This window comes from Cherax quadricarinatus, chromosome 98 (genome assembly GCF_038502225.1).
Source record: "Cherax quadricarinatus isolate ZL_2023a chromosome 98, ASM3850222v1, whole genome shotgun sequence".
NCBI classification, from domain to species: Eukaryota; Metazoa; Arthropoda; class Malacostraca; order Decapoda; family Parastacidae; genus Cherax; species Cherax quadricarinatus.
Genome location: NC_091389.1, coordinates 6,946,162 through 6,973,678, shown reverse-complemented (window position 1 = coordinate 6,973,678; position 27,517 = coordinate 6,946,162). Strand labels below are relative to the sequence as shown.

Sequence of the window (27,517 nt, the reverse complement as noted above, 5' to 3'; positions counted from 1 at the left end):
TTGTTATTTTAAGTGTTTTATTAAACTAGTGAAGACAGTATACAGAGATGGTATGTCTGTGCCGCCATTATCCATGGTTACTGGTATAGTTCTTTCCTGCCATGATCCTTCCTGCCATGATCCTTCCTGCCATGATCCTTCCTGCCATCATCCTTCCTGCCATCATCCTGCCATGATCTTGCCATAGTCCTTCCTGCCATGGTCCTTCCTGCCATGATCTTGCCATAGTCCTTCCTGCCATGATCCTGCCATCATCCTGCCATGATCCTTACTGCCATGATCCTTACTGCCATGATCCTTCCTGCCATGATCCTTCCATGATCTTGATATAGTCCTTAGTGCCATCATCCTGCCATGATCTTGCCATGGTCCTTCCTGCCATGATCCTTCCTGCCATGATCCTTCCCTTATCCTGCCATGGATCATACACATTCTTCAAGCCTTCTTCATTATGTTGATATATATATATATATATATATATATATATATATATATATATATATATATATATATATATATATATATATATATATATATATATATATATACAACTATCATTACTGGTACAGTGGTACAGTGGTACAGTGGTACAATGGTACAGTGGTACAGTGACTATGATGGGACAATTCAACTATGGCAAATAGGCAGGATAAATCCTGGGCAGGATAAATCTTAGGTAGGATAAGTCCTGTGCAAGATCAATCCTGGGCAGGATAAATCCTAGGTATGGTAAGTCCTGTGCAAGATCAATCCTGGGCAGGATAAATCCTAGGTAGGGTAAGTCCTGGGCAGGATCAATCCTGGGCAGGATAAATCCTAGGTAGGATAAGTCCTGTGCAAGATCAATCCTGGGCAGGATAAATCCTAGGTAGGGTAAGTCCTGTGCAAGATCAATCCTGGGCAGGATAAATCCTAGGTAGGATAAGTCCTGTGCAAGATCAATCCTGGGCAGGATAAATCCTAGGTAGGGTAAGTCCTGTGCAAGATCAATCCTGGGCAGGATAAATCCTAGGTAGGGTAAGTCCTGTGCAAGATCAATCCTGGGCAGGATAAATCCTAGGTAGGGTAAGTCCTGTGCAAGATCAATCCTGGGCAGGATAAATCCTAGGTAGGGTAAGTCCTGTGCAAGATCAATCCTGGGCAGGATAAATCCTAGGTAGGGTAAGTCCTGTGCAAGATCAATCCTGGGCAGGATAAATCCTAGGTAGGGTAAGTCCTGTGCAAGATCAATCCTGGGCAGGATAAATCCTAGGTAGGGTAAGTCCTGTGCAAGATCAATCCTGGGCAGGATAAATCCTAGGTAGGATAAGTCCTGTGCAAGATCAATCCTGGGCAGGATAAATCCTAGGTAGGGTAAGTCCTGTGCAAGATCAATCCTGGGCAGGATAAATCCTAGGTAGGATAAGTCCTGGGCAGGATCAATCCTGGGCAGGATAAACCCTAGTCAGGATAAATCCAGGACTCGGTAAATCTAGGTGAAGATCAATCCTAGGCAGGATTTAAACAATTACCTTGAAGCTGACGGTTACTTACCAATCAAAATCCCAAGGCAGGATAAATCCCAGGGCAGGATTTAAGCAGTTACCCTGGCAGCCATCTGGGATGTCTTAATTTTTAAAATCTCCCATTCTCTGAGGGATTTACCCATGTAATCCCAGACGAAGAGAGAGACCTCTCTGTTCATGGTGATCTGTTAACGGTAGAGGGGACATGATAACAGGGTTAGAAAACATGATAACAGGATTAGAAGACATGATAACAGGGTTAGAAGACATGATAGCAGGATTAGAAGACATGATAACAGGATTAGAGGAGATGATAACAGGATTAGAAGACATGATAACAGGATTAGAGGAGATGATAACAGGATTAGAAGACATGATAACAGGATTAGAGGAGATGATAACAGGATTAGAAGACATGATAACAGGATTAGAAGACATGATAACAGGATTAGAAGACATGATAACAGGATTAGAAGACATGATAACAGGATTAGAAGACATGATAACAGGATTAGAAGACATGATAGCAGGATTAGAAGACATGATAACAGGATTAGAGGAGATGATAACAGGATTAGAAGACATGATAACAGGATTAGAAGACATGATAACAGGATTAGAAGACATGATAACAGGATTAGAAGACATGATAACAGGATTAGAAGACATGATAACAGGATTAGAAGACATGATAACAGGATTAGAAGACATGATAACAGGATTAGAAGACATGATAACAGGATTAGAAGACATGATAACAGGATTAGAAGACATGATAGCAGGATTAGAAGACATGATAACAGGATTAGAAGACATGATAACAGGATTAGAAGACATGATAGCAGGCTTAGAAGACATGATAACAGGATTAGAAGACATGATAACAGGATTAGAAGACATGATAACAGGATTAGAAGACATGATAGCAGGCTTAGAAGACATGATAACAGGATTAGAAGACATGATAACAGGATTAGAGGAGATGATAACAGGATTAGAAGACATGATAACAGGATTAGAAGACATGATAACAGGATTAGAAGACATGATAACAGGATTAGAAGACATGATAACAGGATTAGAAGACATGATAGCAGGCTTAGAAGACATGATAACAGGACTAGAAGACATGATAACAGGATTAGAGGAGATGATAACAGGATTAGAAGACATGATAACAGGATTAGAAGACATGATAACAGGATTAGAAGACATGATAACAGGATTAGAAGACATGATAACAGGATTAGAAGACATGATAACAGGATTAGAAGACATGATAACACGATTAGAAGACATGATAACACGATTAGAAGACATGATAACAGGATTAGAAGACATGATATGGGTAGACATGATAACACGATTAGAAGACATGATAACAGGATTAGAAGACATGATAACAGGATTAGAAGACATGATAACAGGATTAGAAGACATGATAACAAGATTAGAAGACATGATAACAGGATTAGAAGACATGATAACACGATTAGAAGACATGATAACAGGATTAGAGGAGATGATAACAGGATTAGAAGACATGATAACAGGATTAGAAGACATGATAACACGATTAGAAGACATGATAACAGGATTAGAGGAGATGATAACAGGATTAGAAGACATGATAACAGGATTAGAAGACATGATAACAGGATTAGAAGACATGATAACACGATTAGAAGACATGATATGGGTAGACATGATAACAAGATTAGAAGACATGATAACAGGATTAGAAGACATGATATGGGTAAAATCGACATGATATGGGTAAAATAGACATCATTTGGGTAAAATAGACATATGGGTAAAATAGACACAAGAGGAAAACATGAAGAGACATGAAGAGACATGAAGAGACATGCGAAGAGACATGCGAAGAGACATAATAGTTAAAACCTACAATAATTTACCTTTGTTAATAACTCACAATATAACATTCCCATGGGTCACATACACGATCAGATTCTCGTTAAATTCTCATAATTCCCTAGTTAATTCCTTAGCATCTGACGACGTTTCCGTGAAAGGCCTCATTTTGTTTACTAGCTGTGAGATATACATTATATACAGCATCGGATTCTCCTTAGATTCCCAAAATTTCCCAGTTAATCATTTAGCGTCTGATGACGTTTCGACCTGAAAGGCCTGAAATTCTTTATGCAGCCTTCCTGTGGGTTATATACAAGGTGATAGATACTCACCTGGTATGCCTGGCAGTGATCATCACAACTGTGAGTGTTGTGCACCTGCGTGCACACGTCCACCACCTGTGCCACCTGGTCCGTCACCTGGAACAAGGCACCTCTCTTGTATTCTATAGTTACCCATTAAAACAATACCAGAGTTACCCATTAAAACAATACCAGAGTTACCCATTAAAACAATACCAGAGTTACCCATTAAAACAATACCAGAGTTACCCATTAAAACAATACCAGAGTTACCCATTAAAACAATACCAGAGTTACCCATTAAAACAATACCAGAGTTACCCATTAAAAAAAATAGCAGAGTTACCCATTAAAAGCAATAGCAAAGTTACCCATTAAAAACAATAGCAGAGTTACCCATTAAAAAAATAGAGTTACCCATTAAAAGCAATAGCAAAGTTACCCATTAAAAACAATAGCAGAGTTACCCATTAAAAACAATAGCAAAGTTACCCATTAAAAACAATAGCAGAGTTACCCATTAAAAGCAATAGCAAAGTTACCCATTAAAAACAATAGCAGAGTTACCCATTAGAAACAATAGCAGAGTTACCCATTAGAAACAATAGCAAAGTTACCTATTAAAAACAATAGCAGAGTTACCCATTAAAAGCAATAGCAGAGTTACCCATTAAAAACAATAGCAGAGTTACCCATTAAAAACAATAGCAGAGTTACCCATTAAAAACAATAGCAGAGTTACCCATTAAAAACAATAGCAGAGTTACCCATTAAAAACAATAGCAGAGTTACCCATTAAAAACAATAGCAGAGTTACCCATTAAAAACAATAGCAGAGTTACCCATTAAAAACAATAGCAGAGTTACTCACTGTCCAGGTGTCGTATTTATTACCCTCATTATAGTCACATGACATCTGTGGAGAATAATATACTGGTATAATATACTGGTATGATAATATACTATAACTATAATATACTACATGGACACCATGCCCAGCCCTTCTAGGGTAGGGTAGGTGCCTGAGCCCGAGCCTTTAGCTCATAAGACTGTCATTCCCATTAGCCCCCTTGGGGCGGGGATGGCAGACCAGAGAGGCCTAGCTTGTGGCTAGGCCTGGGGACAGTTGGTCCCAAAGATGAGGAGGTACTTGTGCCTCCTCCCATGGGAGACTTAGGTCTCAGACACTCCCTAAAGAGGGAGCCAAGGCCGGGCCACCACTTGGAAAAGGCCCGGGCCGGGAGAATACCGGAGAATATTTAATAATAATAATAATAATAATACTAGACTGATAACATACATGCATGATAGTACACTAGAGAGAGAGCAGAGACACTACGTGTACCACTAGCCAAAATCTTCAACATTTTACTTGAAACTGGGCAACTACCTGAAGTATGGAAGAAAGCAAATGTAGTTCCCATCTTTAAGATAGGAGACAGAAATGAAGCACTGAATTGCAGATCAGTGTCACTGACGTGTAGAGTATGCAAAGTCATGGAGAAGATTATCAGGAGGAGAGTGGTGGAGCACCTGGAACGGAACAAGATAAACGACAGACAGCATGGATTCATGGAAGGCAAATCCTGTGTCACAAACCTACTGGAGTTTTATGACAAGGTAACTGAAGTAAGAAATGAGAGGGAGGAGTGGGTTGACTGGATTTTCTTGGACTGCAAGAAGGCCTTCGACACAGTTCCTCACAAGAGATTAGTACAGAAGCTAGAGGAACAGGCACATATAACAGGAAGGGCACTGCAATGGATCAGAGAATACCTAACAGGGAGGCAACAGCGAGTCATGGTCTGTGATGAGGTATCACAGTGGGCGCCTGTGACGAGCGGGGTCCCACAGGGGTCAGTCCTGGGACCTGTGCTAGTCTTGGTATATGTGAACAACATGACAGGAGGGATAGACTCAGAACTGTCCCTGTTTGCAGATAATGTGAAGTTAATGAGGAGAATTAAATCAGACGTGGACCAGACAGGTCTACAAAGAGACCTGGACAGGCTGGATGCGTGGTCCAGCAACTGGCTCCTAGAATTTAACCCCGCCAAATGCAAAGTCATGAAGATTGGAGAAGGGCAAAGAAGACCGTGGACAGAGTATAGGCTAGGTGGCCAAAGGCTGCAAACTTTACTCAAGGAGAAAGATCTTGGAGTGAGTATAATACCGAGTATAATAACCAGATAACTGCTGCAGCATATGGGTGCCTGGCAAACCTGAGAATAGCATTCCGGTACCTCTGTAAGGAATCGTTCAAGACTTTATACACTGTGTACGTCAGGCCCATACTGGAGTACGCAGCACCAGTTTGGAACCCACACCTGGTCAAGCACGTCAAGAAATTAGAGAAAGTGCAAAGGTTTGCAACAAGGCTAGTTCCAGAGCTAAGGGGAATGTCCTATGAAGAAAGGTTAAAGGAAATTAGTCTGACGACACTGGAGGACATTAGGGTCAAGGGAGACATGATAACAACATACAAAATACTGCATGGAATAGACAAGGTGGACAGAGACAGGATGCTCCAGGGATAGGACATAGAAACAAGGGGTCACAATTAGAAACTGAAGACTCAGATGAGTCAAAGGGATGTTAGGAAGTATTTCTTTAGTCACAGAGTTGTTAGGAAGTGGAATAGTCTGGCAAGCGGTGTAGTGGAGGCAGGAACTACACATAGTTTTAAGACGAGTTATGATAAAGCTCATGGAGCAGGGAGAGGGAGGACCCAGTAGTGGTCAGTAAAGAGGCAGGGCCAGGAGCTGAGTCTCAACCCCTGAAACCACAATTAGGTGAGTACAATTAGGTGAATTAGGTGAGTACTAGCATAATAATATACTAGCATGATAGTACACAGGAATGAGCTTATTTGCATCAATCAGCACGGATTCAGAGACGGGGAATTCTGTGTCACAAACCTACTGGAGTTCTATGACAGGGTGATGGCAATAAGACAAGAGAGAGAGGGGTGGGTACACTGCATTTTCTTGGACTGCAAGAAGGCGTTTGACACAGTTCCACACAAGAGATTAGTGCAAAAACTGGAGGACCAAGCAGGGATAACAGGGAAGGCACTACAATGGATCAGGGAATACTTGTCAGGAAGACAGCAGCGAGTCATGGTACGTGGCGAGGTGTGAGAGTGGGCACCTGTGACCAGCGGGGTCCCACAGGGGTCAGTCCTAGGACCAGTGCTGTTTATGGTATTTGTGAACGACATGACGGAAGGAATAGACTCAGAAGTGTCTCTGCAGACCATGTGAAGTTAATGAGGAGAATTCAATCGGAGGAGGACCAAGCAGGACTACAAAGGGATCTGGACAGGGTGCAGGCCTGGTCTAGAAACTGGCTCCTGGAGTTCAATCCCACCAAGTGCAAAGTCATGAAGATCAAGGAAGGACAAAGAAGACCACAGGCCGAGTACAGTCTAGGGGGCCAGAGACTACAAACCTCACTCAAAGAAAAAGATCTGGGGGTGAGTATAACACCAGGCACATCTCCTGAAGTGCACATCAACCAAATAACTGCTGCAGCATATGGGCGCCTAGCAAACCTCAGAACAGCATTCCAACATCTTAGCCAAAGAATCGTTCAAGACTCTGTACACCGTGTACGTTAGGCCCATACTTGAGTATGCAGCACCAGTTTGGAACCCACACCTGGGCAAGCACGTCAAGAAATTAAGAGAAAGTGCAAAGGCTTGCAACAAGACTAGTATTATGAGGAGAAGAGGTTAAGGAAAATCGACCTGACTACACTGGAGGACAGAAGAGACAGGGAAGACATGATAACGACATATAAAATACTGCGAGGAATTGACAAGGTGGACAGAGACAGGATGTTCCAGAGATGGGACACAGCAACAAGGGGACACAATTGGAAGTTGAAGACACAGATGAATCACAGGGATGTTAGGAAGTATTTCTTCAGCCACAGAGTAGTCCGGAAGTAGTAGTCTGGAAAGGGAGGTGGTGGAGGTAGGAACCATACATACCTGGAGTTTACCTGGAGAGAGTTCCGGGGGTCAACGCCCCCGTGGCCCGGTCTGTGACCAGGCCTCCTGGTGGATCAGAGCCTGATCAACCAGGCTGTTACTGCTGGCTGCACGCAAACCAACGTATGAGCCACAGCCCGGCTGGTCAGGAACCGACTTTAGGTGCTTGTCCAGTGCCAGCTTGAAGACTGCCAGGGATCTGTTGGTAATCCCCCTTATGTATGCTGGGAGGCAGTTGAACAGTCTCGGGCCCCTGACACTTATTGTATGGTCTCTTAACGTGCTAGTGACACCCCTGCTTTTCATTGGGGGGATGTTGCATCGTCTGCCAAGTCTTTTGCTTTCGTTGTGAGTGATTTTCGTGAGCAAGTTCGGTACTAGTCCCTCTAGGATTTTCCAGGTGTATATAATCATGTATCTCTCCCGCCTACGTTCCAGGGAATACAGGTTTAGGAACCTCAAGCGCTCCCAGTAATTGAGGTGTTTTATCTCCGTTATGCGCGCCGTGAAGGTTCTCTGTACATTTTCTAGGTCAGCAATTTCACCTGCCTTGAAAGGTGCTGTTAGTGTGCAGCAATATTCCAGCCTAGATAGATAAAGTTCATGGAGCAGGGAGAGTGACCTAACGTGGCTAACGCGACGGGCTGGAGTTTTGAGACTCTATGACCGCGGGTTCAATCCCGGCCGGGGGTATGGTTTAGAGTGACCTAGTAGCGACCAGTGAAGAGGCGGGGCTAGAAGCTATGAATCGACCCCTGCAACTACAATTAGGCGAGTACAGACATAATATACTAGCATGATAGTACACCATCTAGAACTTAAATGCAACCTAAGTTCCTTTAATTTTAGCCTAAAATCATCCCAGTATTCCACAAAGACTCTCGGATGATAAAGAGAGAGCCCATCCATCATGCCAGGGTTCTGGTACCTACCATATCATCCCTCCAGTCCACTACATCATCCTGCCAGGGTTCTGGTACCTACCATATCATCCCTCCAGTCCACTACATCATCCTGCCAGGGTTCTGGTACCTACCATATCATCCCTCCAGTACCTACCATATCATCCCTCCAGTCCACTACATCATCATGCCAGGGTTCTGGTACCTACCGTATCATTCCTCCAGTCCACTACATCATCATGCCAGGGTTCTGGTACCTACCATATCATCCCTCCAGTCCACTACATCATCCTCCAGGGTTCTGGTACCTACCGTATCATTCCTCCAGTCCACTACATCATCATGCCAGGGTTCTGGTACCTACCGTATCATTCCTCCAGTCCACTACATCATCATGCCAGGGTTCTGGTACCTACCATATCATCCCTCCAGTCCACTACATCATCATGTCAGGGTTCTGGTACCTACCATATCATCCCTCCAGTCCTCTACATCATCCTGCCAGGGTTCTGGTACCTACCATATCATCCCTCCAGTCCTCTACATCATCCTGCCAGGGTTCTGGTACCTACCATATCATCCCTCCAGTCCACTACATCATCATGCCAGGGTTCTGGTACCTACCATATCATTCCTCCAGTCCTCTACATCATCATGCCAGGGTTCTGGTACCTACCGTATCATTCCTCCAGTCCACTACATCATCATGCCAGGGTTCTGGTACCTACCGTATCATTCCTCCAGTCCACTACATCATCATGCCAGGGTTCTGGTACCTACCGTATCATTCCTCCAGTCCACTACATCATCATGCCAGGGTTCTGGTACCTACCATATCATCCCTCCAGTCCACTACATCATCATGCCAGGGTTCTGGTACCTACCATATCATTCCTCCAGTCCACTACATCATCATGCCAGGGTTCTGGTACCTACCATATCATTCCTCCAGTCCACTACATCATCATGCCAGGGTTCTGGTACCTACCATATCATTCCTCCAGTCCACTACATCATCATGCCAGGGTTCTGGTACCTACCATATCATTCCTCCAGTCCACTACATCATCCTGGAGTCGACGACCATGATCGATGTAATGTGCAAGTTGATCATTGAGGTCGACCCACCAGCGGGAGATGACATCTGGGCTACTGTACGTCTCCGCAGCATCCTGCCAGATGATAAGAATGATAATTATCATTACTGCATCCTGGCAGAAGATTATTATGATAATTGTTATTATGATTATCATTATTAAAGTCTAACCTAGATAACAAACTTGCTGCTTGAGTCTGACCTTGAGAATAAGGATGTGAATGGATGCTATATCAGAAAAGTGAATGATCATAGACTCAGGTCTCTCCCCAGCTTCCACCAGGTAACGATTGGCAACGATGGACGTGGAAAGAGAGTTGGCAACAATGTTCTTGTCTGGGTAAGTGGTGCTGTCTACTGGTGATTCGTAGTACCTGGTTAGTACATAACTAAATTAGTATATAAGTATATCTGGAGAGGTTTCGGGGGTGAACGCCCCCGTGGCCCGGTCTGTGACCAGGCCTCGTGGTTTAGTTTTTAGTTTAATATGTTTATTATGCACCTCATACCCATCCTGTGGGCGGTAGTCACCACATACCCATCCTGTGGGTGGTAGTCACCCCATACCCATCCTGTGGGCGGTAGTCACCCCATACCCATCCTGTGGGCGGTAGTCACCCCATACCCATCCTGTGGGCGGTAGTCACCCCATACCCATCCTGTGGGCGGTAGTCACCCCATACCCATCCTGTGGGCGGTAGTCACCCCATACCCATCCTGTGGGCGGTAGTCACCACATACCCATCCTGTGGGCGGTAGTCACCCCATACCCATCCTGTGGGCGGTAGTCAAAAGATTACAAAGGTACATAATTGGTCCAGGGACTGGACTCCAAAGTTTTGATAGCTGAGCAAGTTACAGAGGTTATGAATTCACAATTTACAAAGGTAATGAACTCACAAGTTACAAAGGTAATGAACTCACAAGTTACAAAGGTAATGAACTCACAAGTTACAAAGGTAATGAACTCACAAGTTATAAAGGTAATGAATACTGTAAGAATGGTTACTTACGTTTATACATGGCTACAATCATGAACAAATTATAGAGTAATGAGCAATTCACACTTCCACACCCGGTCACAACTGTAGTGAGTTATTGGTGCAAATATTGATTGTTGAGTCACACACACCACACACACACACACACACACACACACACACACACACACACACACACACACACACACATGAATGGGAAAAGAAACTAGAAGAACTTAGCATGAGAATAGAAGAGAGGTTAGACATGGAAAGCAGGAAGTGGGAGGTGCAAGTCAAAGCAGCAGAGGCCAGGATACAGAGTTTAGAAGAGGAACTGAAAAATCTGAAACAGCCTAAAGAACTAAAGAACATTTTGGGATTGACAACAGAGACTGCTGCCTTAGCCACAAATAAGGGGACTGTAGGGAAAGAAGGAGCAAAACTGCATGTAGAAGCTCAATCAGTGGAGACTGTAGTAAATGAAAGAGCTAAGCTATATGTGGAGGCCCTAACAGACCACAGCAGAGTCCAGGGAAAGCCGAGAAGGGAAAATGACAGGCCACTGAGCCCAAGTACATTAGCTAGTGAAACTGAAGAAAGGAAAGCTGCAATGGAGGAAATCGAATTGAATGAGGGGATACACAGGGATATGCAGTGGGAGAATGAAAGGGTGAGGTCAGTCTTTGTGTATGGGCTCCAGGAAGTTGAAGGGGAAACATATGAAGCAAGAAAACAAGGGAAAAAAAAAACAATTGAAAGCATCATGAAAGCAATAGGAGAAGACGACAAGAATCACCTGGAAAATTTTCGGATAATAGGGGGTTTGTAAAAAAAAGAACCTGGCCAGTGAAAGTGACCTTCAAGGCAGAATCGACTCGGAACAGGATCCTGCAGGAGAAAGCACGATTAAGGGACATGACGGCATACAGGAAGGTGTATCTCGACCGCGACAGAACACAAGCAGAAAGGCAGAAACAGAGAGAGATGGTACAAAGGCGAAAGGAGGAAAGAGAGGGGATGGAGAAGACAGACAGGAGATCCCAGACACAGGAAGATCAAATACAGCCTCCCTCACAACTTCCTATAGAAGCCTCCCAACCAGGTCAACCCCAGTGCAACCAAACACTCTAAACCAAAACACCCATGCCACATCCAATGCCCCCACCCACTGCATTACAAACTCCACCCCCACAGCAACCACCCATAGTTCCTTACCAGGTCTCCCACTTCCCCAACCCCAATATACCTCCCAGACCACAATCTTAGAAAAGAAGTTGAAGGTGTTGTATACAAATGCAGATGGAATAACAAATAAGCATGAGGAGTGGCACGAAAGAATCAAGGAGACATCCCCAGACATAATAGCACTCACAGAAACAAAACTCACTAGAATAATAACAGATTCAAACTTTCCATCCGGATATCAAATCCTCAGGAAAGACAGGGAGGAGAGGGGGAGGAGGAGATGCACTGCTCATTAAAAACCAGTGGGGGTTTGAGAAAATGGAAGGAATGGATGGCACGGGTGAAAGGGACTACTTAGTAGGAACAATCCAGTCTGAGGGACATAAGGTGATAATTGCAGTAATGTAGAACCCACCACAGAACTGCAGGAGGCCAAGAGAAGAATACGATGAGAGCAACAGAGCAATGGTCCACACACTAGCCGAGGTGGCCAGGAGAGCACACATGGGGGGAGCAAAGTTACTAGTTATGGGTGATTTCAATCACAAGGAGATTGACTGGGAAAACCTGGAGCCCCATGGGGGTCCCAAAACATGGAGAGCCAAGATGATGGATGTGGTACTGGAAAACCTCATGCATCAACATGTTAGAGACACTACCAGAGAGCGAGGAGAGGATGAACCAGCAAGACTGGACCTTGTATTCACCTTGAGTAGTTCTGACATCGAGGATATCATGTATGAAAGGCCCCTGGGAGCTAGTGATCATGTGGTTCTGTGCTTCGACTGCATAGTTGAACTCCAAGTGGAGAGAGCAGCAGGAATAGGGTGGGAAAACCAAACTACTAAAGGGAGAAATACTCAGGCTTGAGGAACTTCTTTCAAGACATTCAGTGGGAGAGGGAACTGACAGGAAAACCAGTACAAGAAATGATGGACTATGTGGCAACAAAATGCAAGGAGGCAGTGGAGAAGTTTGTTCCCAAGGGAAACAGAAATAATGGGAAGAACAGAACGAGTCCTTGGTTCACCCAAAGGTATAGGGAGGCAAAAACTAGGTGTACTAGAGAATGGAAAAGGTACAGAAGACAGAGAACTCAGGAAAATAAAGAGATTAGCCGAAGAGTCAGAAACGAATATGCATAGATAAGAAGGGAGGCTCAGCGGCAATACGAAAATGACATAGCATCGAAAGTCAAGACTGACCCGAAGCTGTTGTACAGCCACATCAGGAGGAAAACAACAGTCAAGGACCAGGTAATCAGACTGAGGAAGGGTGATGGGGAATTCACAAGAAACGACCGGGAGGTATGTCAGGAGCTCAACACGAGATTTAAAGAAGTATTTACAGAGGAAACCAGTAGGACTCCAGGAAATCAGAGCAGGGGGGTGCACCAGCAAGTGCTGGATGAGGTACATATAACCAAGGAGGAGGTGAAGAAGCTGCTATGCGAACTTGACACCTCAAAGGCGGTGGGACCAGACAACATCTCTCCGTGGGTCCTTAAAGAGAGAGCAGAGATATTGTGTGTACCGTTAACAAAGATCTTCAACACATCATTTGAAACTGGGCAACTCCCTGAGGTATGGAAGATGGCAAATGTAGTCCCAATTTTTAAAAAGGGAGACAGACATGAGGCACTAAACTACAAACCTGTATCAATAACGTGTATAGTATGCAAGGTCATGGAGAAGATCATCAGGAGGAGAGTGGTGGGGCACCTGGAAAGAAACAAGTGTATAATTGACAACCAGCATGGTTTCAGGGAGGGAAAATCCTGTGTCACAAACCTATTAGAGTTTTATGACAAGGTGACAGAAGTAAGTCAAGAGAGAGAGGGGTGGATCGACTGCATTTTTTTGGACTGCAAGAAGGCCTTCGACACAGTTCCTCACAAGAGGTTACTGCAAAAGCTAGAGGATCAAGCACACATAACAGGAAAGGCACTGCAATGGATAAGAGAATACCTTACAGGGAGGCAACAACGAGTCATGGTACGTGATGAGGTGTCAAAGTGGGCGCCTGTGACAAGCGGGGTTCCACAGGGGTCAGTTCTAGGCCCTGTGCTGTTCTTGGTATATGTGAATGACATAACGGAAGGGATAGACTCAGAAGTGTCCTTGTTTGCGGACGATGTGAAGTTAATGAGAAGAATCAAATCGGATGAGGATCAGGCAGGACTACAAAGAGACCTGGACAGGCTACAAGCCTGGTCCAGCAACTGGCTCCTTGAGTTCAACCTTGCCAAATCCAAAGTCATGAAGATTGGGGAAGGGCAAAGAAGACCGCAGACACAATATAGTTTAGATGGCCAAAGACTGCAAACCTCACTCAAGGAAAAAGATCTGGGGGTGAGTATAACACCGAGCATATCTCCTGAGGCGCACATCAATCAGATAACTGCTGCAGCATACGGGCGCCTGGCAAACCTACGGATAGCGTTCCGATACCTCAGTAAGGAGTCGTTCAAGACTCTGTATACCATTTACGTCAGGCCCATACTGGAGTATGCAGCACCAGTTTGGAATCCACACCTAGTCAAGCACGTCAAGAAATTAGAGAAAGTGCAAAGGTTTGCAACAAGACTAGTCCCAGAGCTACGGGGATTGTCCTACGAAGAAAGGTTGAGGGAAATCGGCCTGATGACACTGGAGGCCAGGAGGGTCAGGGGAGACATGATAACGACATATAAAATACTGAGCGGAATAGACGAGGTGGCCAAAGATGGGATGTTCCAGAGATGGGACACAGACACAAGAGGTCACAATTGGAAGTTGAAGACTCAGATGAATCAAAGGGATGTTAGGAAGTATTTCTTCAGTCATAGAGTAGTCAGGCCGTGGAATAGCCTAGAAAGTGAAGTAGTGGAGGCGGGAACCATACATAGTTTTAAGGCGAGGTATGATAAAGCTCATGGAGCAGGGAGAGAGAGGACCTAGTAGCAGTCAGTGAAGAGGCGGGGCCAGGAGCTATGACTCGACCCCTGCAACCACAAATAGGTGAGTACACAGTACCACACAAGAGATTAGTGCAAAAACTGGAGGACCAAGCAGGGATAACAGGGAAGGCACTACAATGGATCAGGGAATACTTGTCAGGAAGACAGCAGCGAGTCATGGTACGTGGCGAGGTGTCAGAGTGGGCACCTGTGACCAGCGGGGTCCCACAGGGGTCAGTCCTAGGACCAGTGCTGTTTCTGGTATTTGTGAACGACATGACGGAAGGAATAGACTCTGAGGTGTCCCTGTTTGCAGATGACGTGAAGTTGATGAGAAGAATTCACTCGATCGAAGACCAGGCAGAACTACAAAGGGATCTGGACAGGCTGCAGACCTGGTCCAGCAACTTGCTCCTGGAGTTCAATCCCACCAAGTGCAAAGTCATGAGGATTGGGGAAGGGCAAAGAAGACCGCAGACGGAGTACAGTCTAGGGGGCCAGAGACTACAAACATCACTCAAGGAAAAAGATCTTGGGGTGAGTATAACACCAGGCACATCTCCTGAAGCGCACATCAACCAAATAACTGCTGCAGCATATGGGCGCCTGGCAAACCTCAGAACAGCATTCCGACATCTTAATAAGGAATCGTTCAGGACCCTGTACACCGTGTACGTTAGGCCCATATTGGAGTATGCGGCACCAGTTTGGAACCCACACCTAGCCAAGCATGTAAAGAAACTAGAGAAAGTGCAAAGGTTTGCAACAAGACTAGTCCCAGAGCTAAGAGGTATGTCCTACGAGGAGAGGTTAAGGGAAATCAACCTGACGACACTGGAGGACAGGAGAGATAGGGGGGACATGATAACGACTTACAAAATACTGAGAGGAATTGACAAGGTGGACAAAGACAGGATGTTCCAGAGATTGGACACAGCAACACGGGGACACAGTTGGAAGCTGAAGACACAGATGAATCAAAGGGATGTTAGGAAGTATTTCTTCAGCCACAGAGTAGTCAGGAAGTGGAATAGTTTGGGAAGCGATGTAGTGGAGGCAGGATCCATACATAGCTTTAAGCAGAGGTATGATAAAGCTCATGGTTCAGGGAGAGTGACCAAGTAGCGACCAGTGAAGAGGCGGGGCCAGGAGCTTGGACTCGACCCCTGCAACCTCAACTAGGTGAGTACAACTAGGTGAGTACACACACACACACACACACACACATGTGGTAATGCTTTATTTACAGCTAGCAAAGTCAGGGTGTGACGCACTCCAGTACATAATGACGCAGGGTGTGACGCACTCCAGTACATAATGACGCAGGGTGTGACGCACTCCAGTACATAATGATGCAGGGTGTGACGCACTCCAGTACATAATGACGCAAGGTGTGACAATAGTCCATCTGGCAAAGTTTACATTTCGTTTGGTCTACATCTGGTGGTGGTGATTTAACCTGCCAAACGGTAAAGCTCTAGCACAGGTACATTATAAAGCTCTACAGAGGTACAAATAAAGCTCTACACCATCAATGTACACACGAATAGTAGTCACCTCTGTAGCAAGTAGCCCAAATCGGTCTTGTAGACCTCGAGTTGGTCCATGTTGTGTTGGTCTATGTAGTCCCCGGCCACTTGTTTCACGTTCTCCTTGATCACTTGGAAGTAGTCAATGTCATCACTGGGATTTGTTGGGATTAGGACGTTGATGACCTTGTCGAATATCTGGAAATGGCAGATTTGTTGAGATTAGGACGTTGATGACCTTGTCGAATATCTGGAAATGGCAGATTTGTTGAGATTAGGACGTTGATGACCTTGTGGAATATCTGGAAATAGCAGATTTGTTGAGATTAGGACGTTGATGACCTTGTCGAATATCTGGAAATGGCAGATTTGTTGAGATTAGGACGTTGATGACCTTGTCGAATATCTGGAAATGGCAGATTTGTTGAGATTAGGACGTTGATGACCTTGTGGAATATCTGGAAATAGCAGATTTGTTGAGATTAGGACGTTGATGACCTTGTCGAATATCTGGAAATGGCAGATTTGTTGAGATTAGGACGTTGATGACCTTGTCGAATATCTGGAAATGTAGGTATGAGATATGTCCCCAGGATGCCACTCACAACAATCCACTAACACCCAGGTACCTATTTACTGCTAAGACAACAGGTACAGTAAGTGTTACCTGGAGTTTACCTGAAAAAACTTTCGGGGGTCAACGCCCTCGCGGCTCGGTCTGAGACCAGGCCTCATGGTGGATCAGGGTCTGATGAACCAGGCTGTTACTGCTGGCCGCACATAAACTGACGTAGGAGCCACAGCCCAGCTGGTCAAGTACTGACTTTAGGTGCCTGTCTTCAACACTTGTCCAACGTTTGGACGAAGACCTACTTCGACTAGTGGATGGTACCACTATGACCCCGCCTCCTCCTGCTTCACCTCACCTGACTACTTCGACTAGTGGATGGTACCACTATGACCCCGCCTCCTCCTGCTTCACCTCACCTCACTACTTCGACTAGTGGATGGTACCACTATGACCCCGCCTCCTCCTGCTTCACCTCACCTCACTACTTCGACTAGTGGATGGTACTGTTGTGATAGAAACACAGGCCTTATCTCTAGGCTTTATTGAACATAGAATCTTCGTAGTACTTCTGCAACAACAAAATATAATGACTAGTACATCTAATAATGGCTTCTACAGGGATGGTGATGTCTTGCATATGTCAAGAGAAAAGTTATAACTACAGGCCACATATTTAAACTCACCATGTAATCTGCATCGCTGATAAATGGATAAAGTAGGAGAGAATCACACACCATGTGTTGGTGCCCATGACACACACCAAACTGTTGTTGTTGTTAAGGGCCCCTAGAGGTGGTGCAGTATTATCCTGCTGCTGCTTCCCACAGGACCAGTATCACTACAATCTCCCCCTTCTAAAATATCAGAGACAGTAATCTCCCAAACTGTTAGGTGGGCGACGTACACGTCCCGACCTTCGTAGCCCTTGAGCCTCTTCACCAGGTTCGATATTTTCCAGCGGGGTTTGATTAACTGCTGGAGCAGAATCCTCTATTTCCATAGGGGTAGTCTCAAGGGGCTTTCCAGGAGAAAACGAAGCATCTTTCACATCTATTGGTGTATCTTGAGATTCCACACTAATAGGGATTTCAACTGGGGCTAAATGTCTTGTAGATACTGTAGTCTCTTCACCATTTTGGTAGCGAATGTGGGCGTAATGTGGATTAGCTTGCAGGAGCTCTACCTCTTCCACTAAAGGATCCGTCTTGTTCATCCTACGGTGACTCTTCAGGAGAACGGGTCCAGGATGACATAACCAAGTGGGCACGGAGGCTCCCGTAGAGGAACGACGTGAATAGTTGAGGAGTCTTTCATGAGGGGTTGCATTAGTAGCTGTGCACAGCAGTGATCTAATAGAGTGAAGAGCATCAGGTAGGACAGTTTGCCAGTGTTGAACAGGTAGATTGCGCGACTTTAATGTCATTGTAACTGCCTTCCATATAGTACCATTGAACCGCTCCACTTGACCATTGCCTTGAGGGTTGTAGCTTGTTGTTCTGCTGCAGGCAATACCTTTGCTAGCCAAAAACTCCTGAAGTTCGTTACTCATGAACGAGGATCCCCTGTCTGAATGGATATAAGCTGGCATACCAAAAATAGAGAACAACTGTGAAAGACAACTAATAACAGTTGAAGCAGCCATATTTGCACAGGGGAATACAAAGGGAAACCTTGAATATTCATCTACTATGTTAAGGAAAGACCTATTCTGATTTGTGCTTGGTAGAGGTCCTTTGAAATCTATATTCAATCTTTCGAAAGGCTGGGTGGATTTTATGAGATGAGTCTTCTCTGGCTGATGAAAGTTTGGCTTGCACTCTGCACATACTCTGCATGCTCTGATCACTTGTCGCACATCTTCCACTGAGTAGGGCATGTTCTTTGATTTGACAAAATGGTACAGGCGTGTAACTCCTGGGTGACACAAAGCCTTGTGGAGAGCTGAGAGTGATTGCAAATCATGACATGCTGCTCCACAGTGGGACCTAGAGAATGCATCAGGTGAGATGTTCTCTTGACCCGGTCGGTACAGAATATCAAAGTCATAACACGATAGTTCCATCCTCCAGCGTAGTATCTTGTCATTCTTTATCCTACTTTTGTGCCTCTTGTCGAACATATACATCACGGACCGTTGGTCAGTCCTTATGGTGAAATGTCTACCAGTTAAATAATGCCTCCAGTGGCGAACTGCTTCTATGATGGCCTGGGCTTCCTTTTCTACAGCAGCATAACATTTCTCTGATCCTTGAAAAGTTCTCGAAAAGAAGGCTACTGGTCGTCCTGCCTGAGATAAGACTGCAGCAATGGCAATGTCAGATGCATCCGTTTCCACTTCGAATGGTAGGGACTCATCAATGGCTTGAACTACTGAGTTTTCAATGTCCTGTTTGAGAGTATGGAAAGCGGCTTCTGCTTCCTTTGTCACAGGAAATGTGGTAGCACTCAATGGGCGGACTTTACTTGAATAGTTGTAGATCCATTGTGAGTAATAAGCAAAGAGACCAAGAGTTCTTCGGAGTGACTTTTTGTCTTGAGGCATTGGAAGTTCCCGTAGAGGTCGTAGTCGTTCAGGGTCTGGGAATATTGAACCTCCTTCCACTACATAACCAAGGATGCTAAGCCTTTTAGTTGAAAAAGTGCACTTTTCCTCATTGTAACTGATATTTTTCTTCTTGGCGGCTTCCAAAAACTTATCAAGGTTTGCATCATGTTCGTCCTGGGTCTTGCCACAAATGGTAACATTATCTAAATACGCGTAGGTTCCCATGAGTTGCTCTTCCTGAATGAGTGAATCCATAATTCGTTGGAAGCAGGCTACCCCATTGGTGACTCCAAAAGGGACTCTGGTAAACTGATACAGGCCATCACTAGCCTGAAACGATGTGTATGGTTTATCTTCATTCCTTATAGGGACTTGATGATAGGCACTCTGCAGATCAATTGTGCTAAACACGTAGTACTGAGCAATTTTGTTCACTGTATCGTCAATTCGAGGTAGAGGGTACCCATCAAGAAGTGTAAATTTGTTGATTGTCTCAGAGTAATCGATAGCCAGTCTCCGTTTCCTATAACCATCTTTAACAACAACAACCTGTGCACGCCAAGGGGAATCACTCGGTTCTATAATACCCTCCTTCAGCAGCCTCTGAGTTTCTTTCTCAATGAACATCCGATCCTCATAAGAATAGCGGCGTGACTTAGCTGATACAGGATGGCAATCCGCGGTAAGATTTGCAAACAGCTTTGGTGGGTCTACCCTTAAAGTGCTAAGTCCACAGACAACAAGAGGAGGCAGTTCACCTCCATATGTTAAGGTGACACTACCATGCAGCTTCTGAAAGTCCTGACCAAGGATAACATCAGAGCACAGTTGTGGCAGAATAGCTAAATGTACATCTTGATAATCCTTTCCATTAACTCTGAGATTTACCTTACAAAACCCTAAGGTCTGAATAGAGAGAGATGTTGATGCCATGGAAACGGTACCTGATGAGTGATGTAGAGTCAAGGAGAGCCGTTTAACTAAGTCAAGGTTGATGAAACTCTCTGAGCTGCCACTATCAATAAGACCATCTACTTCTGTTCCTTTGATGAATACTTTCACAACTGCCTTTGACAGTGAATTTGGAGTAGCCGCAGAAGTCACTGTTGCTAGAGTCGCATGATCACTGGAATGTGTGGAGGCACTAGCTCTTGTTGATGCATTAGCACGACATACTTTAGCAAAGTGACCTTTCTTGTGGCATTTATGGCACATTGCTTCACGAGCAGGACACTTTGGACGTGGATGTCTTGAAAAACCACAAAAGAAACACACCGTACCTGCTGCTGCTGTCACTGAGGCAGGTTCCCCAGTAACTTCATTGCAAGAGTCTTGGTCAGGAATTGCAGCACTTACCACTCGAGAAGGCTGAGTGGTACTGTATACTTCAGAATTCTTCTGGGCTGAATCTAGAGCTCTTGCCTGGTCAAAGGCAGCGGCTAAGTCGAGAGTTTTATTCTCCAATAAACGCTGCCTTATTATTGGTGATTGCAGGCCACTGATAAAAGCATCCCTGATGGACTCTTCACAATACTGAGCAGCTGTCACTGCTTGGAAGTGACAGTCCTTACCTAAAATTTTCAGTGCTTGAAAGTATTCCTCTAAGGACTCATCAATCTGCTGGCGGCGAGTTGCAAGGCGATAGCGTGCAAAGATTTCATTTGTAGGTTTAATATACTGAGACTTGAGGGTTTTGATAGCATCTTCGTAGGTATTACACTCAGAAATAGCCTCAAATATCTTAGGTGACACAAAATTGATGAGCAGACTTAGTTTATCTAGATCTTCTTTAGGAAGGGCTCCCAAGAAGTTTTCGAAAGTCTTAAACCAGTGCTTCCATTCCTGAGCAGCCGTTGATAAGCTGGGGTCACAGTCTAGCCTCTCAGGTTTCAGTAAACGCTCCATGTTGTGATGTAGTCTAGCGCAGGATCACCACCAGGTAGCCCAGGATTCTATGTTCAATAAATTGTTGTGATAGAAACACAGGCCTTATCTCTAGGCTTTATTGAACATAGAATCTTCGTAGTACTTCTGCAACAACAAAATATAATGACTAGTACATCTAATAATGGCTTCTACAGGGATGGTGATGTCTTGCATATGTCATGAGAAAAGTTATAACTACAGGCCACATATTTAAACTCACCATGTAATCTGCATCGCTGATAAATGGATAAAGTAGGAGAGAATCACACACCATGTGTTGGTGCCCATGACACACACCAAACTGTTGTTGTTGTTAAGGGCCCCTAGAGGTGGTGCAGTATTATCCTGCTGCTGCTTCCCACAGGACCAGTATCACTACAGGTACCACTATGACCCCGCCTCCTCCTGCTTCACCTCACCTCACTACTTCGACTAGTGGATGGTACCACTATGACCCCGCCTCCTCCTGCTTCACCTCACCTCACTACTTCGACTAGTGGATGGTACCACTATGACCCCGCCTCCTCCTGCTTCACCTCACCTCACTACTTCGACTAGTGGATGGTACCACTATGACCCCGCCTCCTCCTGCTTCACCTCACCTCACTACAGTACACAAGCCACGTCTACGACCCTGTGCTGTACTTTCTACAAGATTGATAGACTGAACACATCGACTCCAGGTTGAGGGACTGATTACCTCAACCTCCTCCTCTCCTTACACCTTCTGCTTTGTATTGGACTGATGAAGTCACTGTGTGGCGAAATGTTTCCTGAATAAAGGTTCCCATATGCCGCATAAGTGTCTCAATCTTCAACTTGTCGGTTTTCAAAACCATTCATCACCTCTGTAATGTTGAGGTACAGTCCCTGGACCCATTATGTACCTCTGTAATGTTGAGGTACAGTCCCTGGACTCATTATGTACCTCTGTAATGTTGAGGTACAGTCCCTGGACTCATTATGTACCTCTGTAATGTTGAGGTACAGTCCCTGGACTCATTATGTACCTCTGTAATGTTGAGGTACAGTCCCTGGACCCATTATGTACCGCTGTAATGTTGAGATACAGTCCCTGGATCGTTAGGTACCTCTGTAATGTTGAGGTACTGTTCCTGGATCCATTATGTACCTCTGTAATGTTGAAGTACAGTCAGTGGACTCATTATGTACCTCTGTAATGTTGAGGTACTGTAACTAGACTCATTATGTACTTCTGTAATGTTGAGATTCAGTCCCTGAACCCATTATGTACCTCTGTAATGTTGAGGTACAGTCCCTGGACCCATTATGTACCTCTGTAATGTTGAGGTACAGTCCCTGGACCCATTATGTACCTCTGTAATGTTGAGGTACAGTCCCTGGACCCATTATGTCTCTCTGTAATGTTGAGGTACAGTCCCTGGACCCATTATGTACCTCTGTAATCTTTTAACTACCGCCCACAGGATGGGTATGGGGTGACTACCGCCCACAGGATGGGTATGGGGTGACTACCGCCCACAGGATGGGTATGTGGTGACTACCGCCCACAGGATGGGTATGGGGTAACTACCACCCACAGGATGGGTATGTGGTGACTACCGCCCACAGGATGGGTATGGGGTGACTACCACCCACAGGATGGGTATGTGGTAACTACCACCCACAGGATGGGTATGTGGTGACTACCGCCCACAGGATGGGTATGTGGTGACTACCGCCCACAGGATGGGTATGGGGTGACTACCACCCACAGGATGGGTATAGGGTAACTACCGCCCACAGGATGGGTATGTGGCAACTACCACCCACAGGATGGGTATGTGGCAACTACCGCCCACAGGATGGGTATGTGGCAACTACCGCCCACAGGATGGGTATGTGGTGACTACCGCCCACAGGATGGGTATGGGGTAACTACCACCCACAGGATGGGTATGTGGTGACTACCACCCACAGGATGGGTATGTGGTGACTGCCGCCCACAGGATGGGTATGGGGTACACAATAAACATATTAAACTAACTGTACCTTTGTAGTTAATTAAATGGTATACCTGGAGGGGGTTTCAGGGGGTCAACGCCCCCTCAGCCCGGTCCGTTGTGTGAGTTTCTGTATAAAACACAGGGGATGGGGGTTCTCTAAGAGGCACGTTAGCTCCCTCTCTTCTAATATGTTATTCTCCCCTATAATCTACTTTATCCATAAATACTATCGTATTTATTTAATCTGTTTTAGCTAAACGAAGTCCAGGATCTTACCTTAATTCATGGCATAACTTAAATCTTTGAGGATAATTGTGTTGTAGAGGTGTGAGAGAAGCTGAGACAGTGAGGACACTGTGAGACTCCAAGTGGATAATTGTGTTGTAGAGGTGTGAGAACAGATGAGACAGTGAGGACACTGTGAGACTCCAAGTGGATAATTGTGTTGTAGAGGTGTGAGAGAAGCTGAGACAGTGAGGACACTGTGAGACTCCAAGTGGACATCAACCAAATCTTGTAATGGGTCACTCAAAACAATATGAAGTTCAACGAGGAGAAATTTCAACTACTCAGATATGTAAAACTTTAGGAAATTAAAACTGTATCAGGTATATGACATATTCTAACCATACAATAGAGCGATAAAGTAATGTGAAGGACCTGGGAGTGATAATGTCAGGATCTCAACTCAAAGATGACAACAATGTATCTACCTCATCTGCTAGAAAAATGATAGGATGGATAACGAGAACCTTCAAAACTAGGGACGCCAAGCCCATGATGATTCTCTTCAAATCGCTTGTGCTCTCTAGGCTGGAATATTGCTGTACACTAACTGCCTCCTTCAAGGCTGGCGACTTTACACACCTGGAGAGTGTACAAAGAACTTTCACGGCATAAGCGCGATAAGGCACCTAAACTACTGGGAATAGTTGGAGGTCCTTGACCTGTACTCCCTAGAAAGTAGGCGAGAGAGATACATGATAATATAAACTTGGAAAATCCTAGAGGAACTAGTACCAAACTTGCACACGAAAATCACTCCCAATGAAAGCAAAAGATTCGACAGGAGATGCAACATTCCTCCAGTGAAAAGCAGAGGTGTCACTAGCACGATAAGAGACAACACAGTAAGTGTCAGGGGCCCAAGACTATTCAACTGCCTCCCAGCATACATAAGGGGGATTACCAATAGACCCCTGGTTGTCTTCAAGACCCCTGGCTGTCTTCAAGACCCCTGACTGTCTTCAAGACCCGTGACTGTCTTCAAGACCCCTGGCTGTCTTCAAGACCCCTGGCTGTCTTCAAGACCCCTGGCTGTGTTCAAGACCCCTGACTGTCTTCAAGACCCCTGGCTGTGCTCAAGACCCCTGGCTGTCTTCAAGACCCCTGGTTATCTTCAAGACCCCTGGCTGTCTTCAAGACCCGTGACTGTCTTCAAGACCCCTGGCTGTCTTCAAGACCCCTGGCTGTCTTCAAGGCCCCTGGTTGTCTTCAAGACCCCTGACTGTCTTCAAGACCCCTGGCTGTGCTCAAGACCCCTGGTTGTCTTCAAGACCCCTGACTGTCTTCAAGACCCCTGGCTGTGCTCAAGATCCCTGACTGTCTTCAAGACCCCTGGTTGTCTTCAAGACCCCTGACTGTCTTCAAGACCCCTGTCTTCAAGACTCCTGACTGTCTTCAAGACCCCTGACTGTCTTCAAGACCCCTGACTGTCTTCAAGACCCCTGGCTGTGCTCAAGACCCCTGGTTGTCTTCAAGACCCCTGACTGTCTTCAAGACCCCTGACTGTCTTCAAGACCCCTGACTGTCTTCCAGAAGCCACTGGACAGGCACCTAAAGTCAGTACCTGACCAACCGGGCTGTGCTTCATACATCAGCTTGCATGCAGACAGCAGTAACAACCTGTTTAATCAGACCCTGATCCACCATGAGGCCTGATCACAAACCAAGCCGCGGGGGCGTTGACCACCGAAACCCTCTCCAGGTACCCTCCAGGTAACAAGATAAGATAAGATAAGATTTCGTTGGGATTTTTAACCCCGGAGGGTTAGCCACCCAGGATAACCCAAGAAAGTCAGTGCGTCATCGAGGACTGTCTAACTTATTTCCATTGGGGTCCTTAATCTTGTCCCCCAGGATGCGACCCACACCAGTCGACTAACACCCAGGTACCTATTTGCTGCTAGGTGAACAGGACAACAGGTGTAAGGAAACGTGTCGGAATTTCCACCCGCCGGGAATCGAACCCGGGCCCTCCGTGTGTGAAGCGGGAGCTTTAGCCACCAGTGTATTCCCTGGAACGCAGGAGGGAGAGATACATGATTATATACACCTGGAAAATCCTAGAGGGACTAGTACCGAACTTGCACACGAAAATCACTCACTACGAAAGCAAAAGACTTGGCAGACGATGCACCATCCCCCCAATGAAAAGCAGGGGTGTCACTAGCACGTTAAGAGACCATACAATAAGTGTCAGGGGCCCGAGACTGTTCAACTGCCTCCCAGCACACATAAGGGGGATTACCAACAGACCCCTGGCAGTCTTCAAGCTGGCACTGGACAAGCACCTAAAGTCAGTTCCTGATCAGCCGGGCTGTGGCTCGTACGTTGGTTTGCGTGCAGCCAGCAGCAACAGCCTGGTTGATCAGGGGCTGATCCACCAGGAGGCCTGGTCACAGACCGGGCCGCGGGGGCGTTGACCCCCGAAACTCTCTCCAGGTAAACTCCAGGTTGAAAAGAGTAGATGATATTGTGTCTGCCGTTTACAGTGTCTGTTGTAGTGACGAAGCTTGGGAAATACTAATTGGCTAAATGGGCCTTGTTGCTGAAGGAATTCACTGCTGCATATAGAGAGGGAACGCAGGAAAAACTCTGTGATATATACTGTTAGCACAACAGTACTAACAGTAAGGGGGAAAACAGTAACATAACAGCGTCGTAAAATGGTAAACAGGACTCGTTAGGAAACACTGACAATAGGGGAACTGACAACGGTAGAAGCAACGGTAACACCTCGCTAATGAACAACGGAAACTCTAACGGGTGCCCAACAGAAATTCTAACAGATGCAATGAATATACTAGTAAAACAGATTAGTGATTAAACTAGAAAGATGCAACGGGAAAACCAGAAAAACAGCACCAACAGTACCTTTAAACGGCAACAACGACAACGGAAAAACAACATATAGGTTAATTACCGTCAACAGGAGAAACGGTAACAGCAGTATCAGCAACACTAAAAGAAACCCAACCACCAACAGAACCAACAGTAACAAAAACAGTAGAAGCAACAGGATTTCCATAACAGGAGGAACAGTAACAGCATAACAGTGAAACAAAATCTAACACATAACAGAACAGAGGTAACGGTATTAACAACAGAAGCAACAATAACAGAAGCATCAGTAACGGTACAGAAACCCACTGTAGGAACAACAGGAGCAACAGGAGCAACAGGAGTACTCACAGAACTGGTGGACATCAACCCTCTCATATAGTAAGCAGTGGCCAGTCCTATTGTAGTTTCTGTAAATAATAATAATAATAATAATAATAATAATAATAATTATCATAATATTAATAATAATTTGGTGTAGTGGGGCTGGTGAAAGGGCTTTTGATTCGGGGAAGAGGAGTTAGCCTCATCTCCTCTGATCAAACCTAATCTCGTTGACCTGAAGTCTGAGATATCATATATACCTTACCCATGCCATCAATGTTGACATCTTGCTGTCCTAGCTTCTGGGAGTGCTGGGAGGAGGCGATCCCAGCAGCTGGGTGCCCAGCTAGGCGCCCCTGGGAGAGGGCCAGGAGCTGGACGCCAACGAACATAAGGACGGTGTTCTTCATGTCTTCCGGGCAAGATGGCTACTGACCGAGTCTCAGGGTCTAGCGGTGGATATCAGTCACTCTGTTCCCAAGGGCATCCAAGGGCTTCCAAGGGCATGACAGGGTATTTAATGGGTACACAAGGGGGTATTAGTGGTGGGTGCCAAGGGGAGGAGGGTAGGAAAATAAAGATAATTGTTTATCTATTGGGAAAATGTACTCTTAAGAACAGATGTCGTCTTGGTGCGTATATACCAAGGAGTGTGTGTATCACAGTTTATATACACTGAGATGTGTATATCTCTCAGTGTATATATACTGAGAAATGTATGTCTCAGTGTATATACCCTGAGATGTGTATAT

General features: G+C 45.3%; 1 protein-coding gene across 1 annotated transcript; it reads right to left on the bottom strand.

Moving 5' to 3' along the window:
- On the bottom strand, positions 1 to 27,268 carry LOC128702572 (uncharacterized). The gene is made up of 9 exons (XM_070105274.1): positions 27,031 to 27,268; positions 26,793 to 26,851; positions 16,338 to 16,507; positions 9,880 to 10,051; positions 9,622 to 9,753; positions 4,557 to 4,601; positions 3,716 to 3,802; positions 1,534 to 1,690; positions 1 to 412 (listed from the first exon to the last, which is right to left on the bottom strand). The coding sequence occupies exons 1-8, from the start codon at positions 27,173 to 27,175 to the stop codon at positions 1,574 to 1,576; spliced, it is 927 nt and encodes a 308-aa protein (XP_069961375.1). The 5' UTR covers positions 27,176 to 27,268; the 3' UTR covers positions 1 to 412; positions 1,534 to 1,573.
- Between the last annotated feature and the right edge of the window lie 249 nt (positions 27,269 to 27,517).

Coding starts and splice junctions, on each gene's coding strand:
- LOC128702572 (XM_070105274.1), bottom strand. CDS start 27,175: ATGAAGAACACCGTCCTTATGTTCGTTGGCGTCCAGCTCCTGGCCCTC. Junction 26,852..27,030: donor TGTCAACATTGATGGCATGG/GTAAGGTATATA, acceptor TATTATTTACAG/AAACTACAATAGGACTGGCC. Junction 4,602..9,621: donor TGGACTGGAGGAATGATATG/GTAGGTACCAGA, acceptor TATTCTCCACAG/ATGTCATGTGACTATAATGA.